Source organism: Drosophila willistoni (genome assembly GCF_018902025.1).
Source record: "Drosophila willistoni isolate 14030-0811.24 chromosome XL unlocalized genomic scaffold, UCI_dwil_1.1 Seg142, whole genome shotgun sequence".
In the NCBI taxonomy this organism is placed as follows: Eukaryota; Metazoa; Arthropoda; class Insecta; order Diptera; family Drosophilidae; genus Drosophila; species Drosophila willistoni.
The window spans coordinates 1,669,863-1,680,931 of NW_025814053.1; the positions used below are offsets into that span (position 1 = coordinate 1,669,863).

The 11,069-nt window shown below is 46.2% G+C and overlaps 1 protein-coding gene across 1 annotated transcript; it reads right to left on the reverse strand.

Moving 5' to 3' along the window:
• Nucleotides 1-966: 966 nt before the first annotated feature.
• LOC6653159 (brefeldin A-inhibited guanine nucleotide-exchange protein 3) lies at nt 967-10,676 on the reverse strand. The gene is made up of 9 exons (XM_002075293.4): nt 10,659-10,676; nt 9,703-10,061; nt 8,878-9,011; nt 8,115-8,755; nt 7,739-8,059; nt 6,412-7,669; nt 5,969-6,339; nt 5,459-5,894; nt 967-5,401 (listed from the first exon to the last, which is right to left on the reverse strand). The coding sequence occupies exons 2-9, from the start codon at nt 9,785-9,787 to the stop codon at nt 2,465-2,467; spliced, it is 6,183 nt and encodes a 2,060-aa protein (XP_002075329.1). The 5' UTR covers nt 9,788-10,061; nt 10,659-10,676; the 3' UTR covers nt 967-2,464.
• Between the last annotated feature and the right edge of the window lie 393 nt (nt 10,677-11,069).

Below are 11,069 nucleotides of genomic sequence, written 5' to 3' on the forward strand. Positions count from 1 at the left end.
TCGTTCCACACTCGTCGGTCTACCCTCTGGATCCGTCCATTCTTATCGAAACCCTCGATAAGCCAGAATAAGTTTGGGTCAAACCCAATTCGATCTTTGTGCCACCAAATAAGTATATCGAGTTTATAATTTAGTTAGTTTGTGTGTTTTTAATGATCAATCAATCCTCGTAGATGAATATGTATAGCAAATAGAATATATACCAAAATGGTTACTATAATACACATAAGTACAGTTAAATACATAGATTGGTACTATCAAACATAGCGAAGCGAAGGGACCGAAACTGGGACCCTCTGTATGTATGTGTGATAGCTTCAATTTGTATAAGAAGAAATATTTCCAATATAAATGTATATCTTTTTTTTTTATATGTATGTATAACTCTTTAGCTCTTTTATATATAGGTATATATGTATATATATATAAGTATGTATGTATATAGGCATATTACTAATTTGTATGTAAGTATTTGTGACTATGTGAGGGGGCAAGTTATCGGCAAAGGGGTCGGGACTTGGAGGGGCCTGATGCAGTGGATTTTCTGGTAGGATTTCTCCAAAAGTAAGCAAAGTGCAAATTGTGGATAAACTTTTGCATCTTTGATTTTGCTTTAGTTGTTTTTTTTTGTTTTGTATCTTTAGGTACGCATATTGGTACAAAAGTAAGCTAGTTTCTTTCTTTTTTTTTTGTTTTTGTAAAGGCAGCGCGGGACTACTTTGGCTTAGGCTTTATACATAAATGTATCTGACTTGTATTTGTGTGTGGGTGTGTGTGTGTATGTGTGTGTGTGTGTGTGTGTGTGTGTGTGTGTGTGTGTGTGAGAGAGAGAGGGTGTGTATCTGGGGGTATGTCTAGTGTGTAAGTGTCTAAACGTTAATGGTGGTAATCGTGGATTAATGGGCGGCAATGATTTTGTGTTAGTTAACATTTGCAATATATATGTATATGTATATGTATTGGTATTGTATGTATATATATATATATAATAATAATTATGCGAAATTAATAACTATAATACAGTTTACACTTTGTTCACATACAGTGTCGGATCCGAGCATATGAAATGTGGCTAATTAGCCCCCTAAAGTATGCATAGGCAGTTAAAAGTTTAATCTTTGGAATGATTTGGAATGTTGTACACATTATTTATAGAGCATTTTTCGATTAGCTATTGCATACTTAAGGGGGCAATTTCATACATTTCACATTCTTAGATCCGCCTTTGTTTACATAACATTGAGCTAAAAAAGAAGAGTTTCTTTAGCATCTTTAATACAGTATTTCCTTAGTACCCTTGCTAGGAATGTATATATATCAATACATATATGTAAATATATATTTTTGATCAGCGTAATGAACTGAGTTCATATGCATAACGGACGACTATATATTATATAGCTCCCATAGGAACTATTGTTCATTATTTATGGATGCCTTTAGGTATAACTAACTCAAGAGATAGAACCAATGGAGGGTAAACAAATTTCGGCACAGCCGAACTTAGTTCGGGGGCGGCTACTTAAACTAGAGGTGAGACCCTTTTACCCATTTACTGAGAAAATTATAAGTATTTGTAGAAAGATGCTAGGGTAAAGCGTTAAAGATATGTCGATTATACTTTCCTTTAGATTGCAAAAGAGAAAAACCCAGGAAAAAAGCGCAATGGGAAAGTATCTTTATGATTTAATTATGTATAGTCTACTTTTAGGAGAATGTGGGACACATACACTACAAAACTATATTAAAATTCCCATCAGAGTTGATTCTCTCTGGACTATGGGATCTATGGGATCCCACGGTGCTACTCCTTGCTGCTAGAACTCGTTTAAATGCCATCAAAAATAAATATCTTCTATCATATATTTTCTCATTTTCCTTCTTCTCCTCCTCGTTATATGGCTTAACATATCTCTTTTCTAGTTACTAGTTTTACTTTATCTATCAAGATAGAGAGAGAGAGAGAGAGAGATAGGGAGAGAGAGAGAGAGTGGAAAGAGAGAGGCACAACACACATTATTGCGATTCAATTTAATTTTGATTTACAATTGTCTCAATGGGTGACTGGCTGAGTGGGTGGGTAGGTGTTTGAGTGCGGAATGGAGCTAGGACAAAGTATCTACTAATTCAATAATGTACAGGGCTAATTCTTTTTGAAATCTTCATCGAGAGGTTTGCTTGTACTTTCAGTTTAACTTTGTGCTGAACATGTTGAGCTTTTACTTTGAAATGGTATTGCCTGGCGGGCCGAGGACGACAAGGACACACACAGAGAGAAAATAAGAAATAGAGAGAGGGAGGGAGGGAATGTGCATGTGAAGGATAAATAGAAAGATATAAATAGACAGAGAGAGAGAGAGAGAGAGAGAGAGAGAGAGGGAGGGAGGGAGTAGTAAATTGGATTTGGAGTAGGAGCCTGTTGTTGATGCACCTACAGATCAAAATAAAACTCAACAAGCATAGCCTAAAATTGATTAACCTTTAGTTCATTTCCCTGCAATTGGACCAAACGGAATGCCTCCCGTATGGTTGGTGTCATCAATAATTTCAAATTCTCCTCAGCCTCGGTGGGCAAAGAGCGCAGCAGCTCCATCGAGGCAACCACCAGTTGGGCCAAGGCAGCTCTCTTGTAGTTGGAATCCTTTAGAATGCTGCTGGCTCGCTGTTGTTCGATTTCCGGTGAGATTGATTCCGCCTCCGACTTGGCCTGTCGGTTTGTGTCAAACGGATTATTGCGACACTTGGGCTGGAATTCACTAATCAGTGTGGTCATGGTCACGTTCTCCTCCTCCAGCTGCACACACTTGGTGGGCGATGGCGAGGTGTTTGAGTCCGTGGTAGATCCATTGCTGCCCGCATCTCCAGTGGGCGGTCCGTTGCCGTTGAGAGACATGCCAACGCACATTCCCATGTGCTTGGAATGCAATGGCAATTTCTGCCCTGCCCTTCCCTGATCCGGACAATTGCGCAATTTTCCGTTTTCAATGTCATGGAGAGCCGAGTTGCTTAGATAGAGCTCACACACCAGATTCCAAGCATCCTGAAGGCAGAACAAATAACGCACAAAATTCTCCTTCTTCTTGACGGTTGTCGTGTTGAGGCGGGAACAGGACTCCAGGATGAAATTCAAGTCCTCGGGACCCAGATTGTATACCACAATGTCGTTGAGATGCGAATCCACTAGGGCTATATAGTAAATCATCCAGGATGAGGTCATCTGCTTGTACAGATTGGCCGCATACTCGATATTCGAAACCTTTTGCATGAGAAACTTCAGGCCCGGGCGCGAATCGAACTCCAGGGCGGACATGAGATATTGCTTCACACAACGCAGGAGAATCTCCTTGGAGCGAAAATCCAGATCGTAGTCGTGAGTGGGCGTGGCCGCCGAGGTGGCGTAGTTATCAAAGATGCAGGTGGATACAGCCTGGGGCACACACTTAAGACGCGAAAGCAGCAGCTTGGCCACCAACTGGAGCAGCATTTGATTGGCGAGAAGTCCAACGACAAGATTCTTGAACGGAATTCTGATCACAAAGTTATCTAGATTGGAATTGAAGCCATTGTTCAGGGGGTAAAGCAAAAAGGAATAGCTTCTATCGTCCGACAGTTGGCCGGATGCAGTCTTGGCTGTGGTTGAACTCATACTCTGGCCCTGAACCTGGCTCTGTCCCTGCATTGGTTCTCGTTGATTGTCAGAAAGGAAGACCTGCTGGGCCAGAGAATAGATGCGGGCCAATTCCTCCAGAGTGCTATCTCGACGAGCGGCCACCTTGACATTGGCACAGTCGCCATAGAAGCTATTGGACTTCTCGTGGAAGGCGAAGGACAATTGACGCAGCGGGGCAATGGTCACTGTGCAGGCTCGATGGATTGCCGAACAGGCAATCATCCATTGGGATTCATTGAAGAGCATGCCCGTGGACAGGATGACGTGCTTCAGGCACGACACCGAAATGCGGGCTATCGCCTCCTGAGATTGGGCAGCACACTCAATGAGCACTAGAAGCAATTGCTTGAGAGCCAATGTGGCTGATCCAGAGATTTTGGTTGGTGATTCAATACCCAGATTACCACCTGGCCCCGGGCCCGATGCTGGCCCTGCATTGCCCAATCCTGTGGCCTGCTCGTCACTGGCCGAACTGGAGCTGCTGTCATACTGATGATTGGTAAATCCACCCTCCGAAGCCTTCTGCTGCGGTTGCTCTATTCTCTCGGTGACGAACTTTAACTTGGAGTAGATTAGATTATCGGCGGGATGAACTATCTGGGTCAAACGCGTCTTTGTGATGGCCCCCAATCTTCGTTGCTCTGGCACGGATTTCTCAATGAACTCCACGACTAGATCTGTGGTCATGCAGCAGCAGTGCTTGAAATTCTTTTCAATGAGCTGCCAGGAGGCGCCCGTCTTGTTAATGTAGCGCAACCAATCCTGGATCATGGGTATCAGAAGATGGTTGATGCAGTAGAATCCGAAATCTATGCCCGGCGTGGACAGAAGATTCTTAAACAACTTGAATATGGTTTGCAAAATGGGCGCCTGATGCGAATAGGGGCAGACGATTAGCGAATTGGTCAGTCCATCGAGGAGCAGGAACCAAACTTTCAGCACTCCCGATGGCTTGTCCATCTCATCGATCTTTACAATTGTGTCCTTGTCGATGTGCAGCGAACGGTACGATATCATATATTGCTCATTCTTGGTCTGCAGATAGTCGTTGCCAAAATAGGTGAAGTTCTCCATGGAGCTGGGTATATTGGCGTCAATGATATGAGTGTACGAGATGCCCTTGATCTTGTAGGTCGAATGGAAATTGGGACACTTGGGCATGCTGTACATGAACCCAAGGATGCTCGAGCAGCGTTCCAGGAAGCGCAGCGTTTCGTGCAGGAAGTCTGTAGGACGAAAAGCTGCATTGTCCGGGGCACTCTCTGTCGGATTGTCGCACCCACCGCTGCCGCCCCCGCAGGCATTGTTATTATTATTACTAAGAGCACCGCCTGAAATCTCTAGATACGATAGCAGGCACAATATGCAATCCAGGCCGGCGTTGGCGAATACCAGCGTATTGTCCGAGTCAAGGAAGACCCGGAAGATGTCAATGATATTGCTCATATTCAACATGCGACTTCGGGCATTGCGCAACGTGCCAAAGAGAGGCCTCCAACCGGAACGAATCTCGGTGCGATGCGCCTCGACAACCTCATAGAGGCAGGCGACAATCTGATCCTGCACATCGACATCGGTGTCCATGCTTAGCAGATTCTCGAAGGGCTTTAGCAGGGCTTCGTTAAAATGGAAGTACGGCAGCTCCGATTGCTCCACCAATAGAGCGGTGATGATGTCGTGAATATACTCAATGGCTCGTTTTGATATCATCCGGTCCCGATGACAGGCAGCCTAAGGGAAGACAGATGAAATCAGATGGAGAAAAACTAGAGCGGAAAATCAACCTACATCCATCAGATGGGGTCCCGTAATGGCCCACACCTTGAGCACATGCAGCAAGGGCCGGGAACTGCGAAATACTTTCAGGGTGACGTCTCCGATCCTATGTAGCAGTAGAGACATGGGCAACGAGTCCAGTTTCTTCCACCCCTTGCTAGGCCACCAGATGCGGCCACCTTTGCGAGCCACCTGACTCTTGTACAATTGCTCTCTGGAGGCGCGGCACAGATGCTTGAGGAACTGACACAGCGAGGGCAAACTCAGACGTTCGGCGGCATCACTGAACAGATTCTCCGCCTGATGGGACAACGCACACAAGACTTTAGAAGTATCGCATTGACTCAATAGCACCGTCTCATTGGTCCCCGAATAGACTTTCAGAATGGAAGTGATATTCGTATTGGGACTCTGCATGGGAGCCTGCAAGAAGCTATAGACGTCCACACTGGAAGAAGAAGGAGCAGAAAGCGGGAGTCAAAAGGGCATAGATTAATTGATTCCAGGGTTCGAATCACTTACCAAGTCTCATCATCATCTATGGGTATGGAAGATAGATTTAGCTTATCCTGGACACTATTGCCATTGTTTAGCTTCTCTCCCGTCTCAAGATCGCGACGACTGCTACCGGGTGAAGCGGATATTGGTGGATTCTGCATGCTGAAGATCTCATGCTCCAACTGGCTAACATGACGACAAACGGCAAAGATACTCTGCCAGCAGTCGGCGCTGTAACTACCCAAGTTGAGGCCACCAGTAAGGACGACATCCATAGACATGGCTTGACTGGCCGAGATGCGTGGCCCAGTTGTCTGGCACACATTGGAGGCCAGCAGATTCAATATCTTGCCCGCCAAATGTTGCAGATTCAAACTGTTGCTCAGAGTGGCGGCCTGCGCCACAAGGTGAGGAGAGAAGAGAGGTTATATATGGGATAGTTAGAGAAAAATGGGGCAGAGACTCACCGAATGCAATCCGTCGAGGCACATGGCATACAAGGCTTCACCGTTCGATTTGTTCGTCTTGGCCTTGACTCTCAGCGTACGCTTGGAGAGGGCCACCAGTTTGTTTGAGGCTGTCGTCTGCAGATCGCCCAAGCCAGAGCTCAGGACAATTACCATGGAGTCCCAGCAGCAGGTGAGCAATCTTCGACACAGTTTCTTCGCCGCTTCGCGTCTCTTGTCGTTCAGCTCGTCGCTGTGTTTGACCGTCGCCGTCTGGAGTCGCTGCCACTCGGACAGCATTTGGGTGGCACCCAGACCCCCGGCATCGCAGAGCATGTCCACCAGGGCACAACGCGGACCAGTGCCCTCCAGTTGGGCCCGCGTCATCGACTCGAGGATGTTGTAAACAATCACCGACTGATAGAGCTCACACAGCCAAGGCGAAGACAGGTAGACGAGCACTCCAGTGTTCTGTACCGAGGTGACAAACTGCTGTTCCGACATGGGCACCAGAATATCCTTATTGGAGAGGGCTTGTTCGTAGTAGCCCGCCTTCATTAGCTGCAGACTGAGCAGCAGCGAGGAGTAAATGGCCAAATAGATGCCATCCGCATTGATGGCCGTCAGATTGTAGTCGAAATCGGAGAAGTTCATGCTGTTCTCCTGGCACACGGCCGAGGCGAACTCCTGCATGGCCTCGTCCAACTCCACACAACTGCGCAACCGAAGCAGCTTGGGCACCAGATCCTGGCGCAAAGCCCTGGCGAAATCACGGGCATGCTGGCGATCATTGTCGCTGTCTGTCCGTATGGGCATCACGGGCGCCTCCAGATGGGAGTAGGGCCAACGGTTCTCCACCCGCGAAGTTTCATCGCTTGAGCTGCTGGGATCATCGTCCTCGGGACCCTCTGTGTCGCCCGATCCATTTGAAGCTACATCCTGCTCATGCGGCGGCTCACCTTCACTCTCCGAGCCCGATGAAGTCTCGAATACGTTTTGCCGGAATTCCACAATGGCATCACGATAGGGTGCCGGCAAACGGGCCATACTCTGATAGGTCAGGGGACCCGAATAGTCGGCATCCTTGAGCAGATCATGACGCCCGTTTACCACCTGGACAATCTGATCACTTATCATCGACTCTGTCAGTTCGCCGCTGCACAGAACCTGTAGACTGTCCAGCAAAGCAACCATGCACTCCACGCTCGCTTGAAGGCTCGCCTCGGTGGCACTGCCAGCGCTGGCTCCATAGGCACACTCCTCCATAGCATCCACCAGGCTAGGGGAAGACAAAAGCAGAGAGGATGAAAACCAACCAAAGCAAAGACTCAAGTCTCAAAGTACTTACAGACGAAACAGGGCCATCTCATCGCTGCAGCCCTGAGCTGTGTTCTTGTCCACATAGAGGATAACGGCGAGATCTATCAGTCGTTCTGGACTCTTGAAAATCTCGCGCACGCACTTCAGCGGCTCAGTGCGATTCTGGGGTGCTGGCAGTAGCAGCATTCGATGGAATAAAGCCTCCAGCATGGGTCGCAATGATCCATGAGCTCCGGCAATGCGCAGCAGTTGAATCGCTGTCAAGTAGACACAACGTGCCTGTGGCCCATCCAGGCCTGGACCTGTGAAAAACCCCCTCGCCTCGTTCTCAATCATGTGAAGGGCATCCCTGGAATAAAATCGTCTGTTAGAGAAGACATCTCTATGGAACTAACTCCACTCACTTGTAGGTGAACTTCTTGTCTAGATTGATTCTGCCTGGCGATCCTAAGGCAGCTGCCAATGTGGGACAGAACTTTTGCCACAAAAACGATGTGAAATGCGGATTGGCGTGAACGTTCCTGGGCAAGGCCGAGCTCAGGGTCAGTATGCACTCTGTTAGATAGAGCGAACTGGGATTCTCGCTCTTCTTATTGGGCGATGCGTTCACATTGGGCTCGACCAGGCGACTGCAGAGCCATTGCATCACCGGTATCACCTCGTTGTAAACCGCCGATGCCTGGGTTTGTGTCATCAGACCGGCTGGTGCCGTCTTTTTAACCTCCTCGGCCTCCTCTATGAGAAAAGCGCAAAAGGTGCGCAGACACTGGGAGGCTGCCGCCAGGGAAGCGGCCTTTGTTGCCCTCGAACCCATTTCCCAGCACTCGCCGCAACGCGACAGTATCTCTATGAGCAGACGGCCATTCAGAGTACAGGCCGGGGAGCAGGCCATGGCCAGGAACAGTCGGAGCACATTTACTACTGTGTCCTCGCTGCTCGATGATGGCAGGATGCCATTGGTGGCACGTAACAGCTGCGAGGGGAGCCACACGGAATCATCTTCCGGTTCGAGGCCAATATAGAAACGTTCGTCCTTGATAACGCGCTGCGCTCCGTTCAAGGAAAACAATAAGAAAAAAAAAAAAAAGTTAATTATAATTATTATTCCCACAAAATGGAATATAAAATGGGGTAAGCAATTAGCTAAAACCCTTCCCCACCACTTACATGCAGACCGTTGAGGCCCATTGTGATGAACTTTGGCCGCTTCGTGTCCAAGGCCATTTGCAGTGCCGTGAAACAAACGGAGCGCAATTCGTGCGATGGATCTCGATGTATGCCATGTTGTCGATATAGTTTATCTGCAAACGACAACCAGAAAAATAGAGAGAGAGAGAGAGAGAGAGACAAAGAAAGCGCGAGTGAGAGAGAATCTCTCGGAATTAACGTTAAATCCCATTGTCATAAAAACGCAAAAAGCAAAAACAATGAAATTGCCCGGATAAGGCATAAGGCATAAGACAATTAAGCGATGGGAGATAGCTTGGTTAGTCGGTTGGTTGGACGGTCGGTCCGTCGGTGGATAGGCTGGGTCGGAAGTGATACAGGATACAATGCGTTGTGAAACAAAGTGACAACAATGTCTGGAAAATTAAGAACGCAGAAAGAAGTCCTTTTATTTGAAGAGAGTCACTCTCTTAATGCATGGCCGACTTTGCATTACTCTTTCACCCAAACAGCTTGCAAATGCATCATGAATGTTGAATAACTTCACAAGATGTTTGGAGAGTATACTCAAAGGAAATACCACCGGATATACTGGGGGGCGGTACACACAATAAACGCTCGATACTTGTTATAGTCGAAGCGCAACAACAAAAGACAAGGACAAGGAAGCCAAAAAGCGAAGAAGAATGAAGCGTAGGAAGGAAGGAAGGAAGGGCAAATGGACGGACGGAAGGAAGGAAATTGCGTTCTTGCATGTTTTCAATGTGCTACATATGTACATACATACATGCAATATATACACTTTCAACTGGTTAAACTACGTACCGTAAGCAATTTGAGCCGTTTGACGCAGAGCATTGTGCTTGGTGCCCGTTGACTCCTTGATAATCAGTAGAAATAGGTCTTCCATATTGCACGCCTTCTTTTTTTTGTGTTACTTTTTTTTTTGGTTTTTTACTGTGCGGCAATTGAATTGCTGTCCGCCACACTTTCTCTCTCTCTCTCTCTCTCTTTAGGCTAGGTTGACTTCTTGGCGTTATTGTTGAGGTTCTTTGTTCTTGTCGGGCTCCAATTTGTGTGTGTGTGTGGAGAGATGTAGGATAGGAATTGGTTTGCTAGAGCTCAAGCTCTTTAACCTGGGATGCCATCAATAACAACTCAATTAGCGCCAACACAGACGTTGCCTGTCCAAAACAAGAACAACAACAAAAAAGATCATTAAATAAGAACAACAAAATATTGGGGTTTTTCTTCTTTTTGGAGTAAAATCAATAAAGAATGAAACAGATGCTTTGCATACATAGTTCTAGAGTTCAAGCTGGAGTCCAATGCGTGACATATTGTTTATGTGTGTTAAAGTGCTTGGCTGACGCGGTGGCGGAGGAGGAGGACAAGGAGGAGGTGCAGATGGAGGTGGAGGTGTTGCTGTTGACTACTAGCCGACACGCATACACATCACAGACCGACCAGACACTGTGTAACCTTCTTTCCTCCTTCCCGCTCAACATGTCACTACTTTGCATTCTGGCCAAAGTTCCTTTTTGTTTTTTTTTCTTTCGTCCATGCATTTTTGTTGTACCTTCAACAAAGTTTAAACAGTGTGTATCCGTTTTCCTTTCGAAAACTTTTTTAACACATACCAGCGCGCATTCACACACACACCACAAACACAATTGCTCTGGAAATTGCAACAGTAAATTTAAAATATTTTCAATCCTTTTGCAATCATTTATCCCATATGCCAAGGAAATTGCCCTTATAAGTATGCTTTAGATAATTACCATATTTAATTTTGTTTGCTTCTTTTTCTCTATTTTAAAGTAGATTTACATCGATTTGCGAATTCGTTGATTTATTTCAATATCTCATATTTTGAAACGCACTGACACTTGTGGTTTTCACTAGTTTATCTACTATCTCTGCGTTTTGGGTTTTAGTTGGTGCCTTTGCCTGTCTGCCTGATTGAATGATGGCAGTTGAATCAAAGCAGCAATTTGCCGTTTCGGATGCGACAAATGCTGGCACGAACTGAACTAAAGATTTTCCATTGATGTATAAGGCAGGTTAACCGTGGACTATCGATACGGCTGATGCGCATGCCCAGAGCACAGCTGTTGCAAATTATAAATGTATGCGCCATAATACACCGAACCATAATTCATATATCTAAACAGAAATCTTATCGATAATAT

Coding starts and splice junctions, on each gene's coding strand:
- LOC6653159 (XM_002075293.4), bottom strand. CDS start 9,787: ATGGAAGACCTATTTCTACTGATTATCAAGGAGTCAACGGGCACCAAG. Junction 9,012..9,702: donor AACGGCTCAAATTGCTTACG/GTACGTAGTTTA, acceptor TGTCGTTTGCAG/ATAAACTATATCGACAACAT. Junction 8,756..8,877: donor TGGGCCTCAACGGTCTGCAT/GTAAGTGGTGGG, acceptor AACGGAGCGCAG/CGCGTTATCAAGGACGAACG.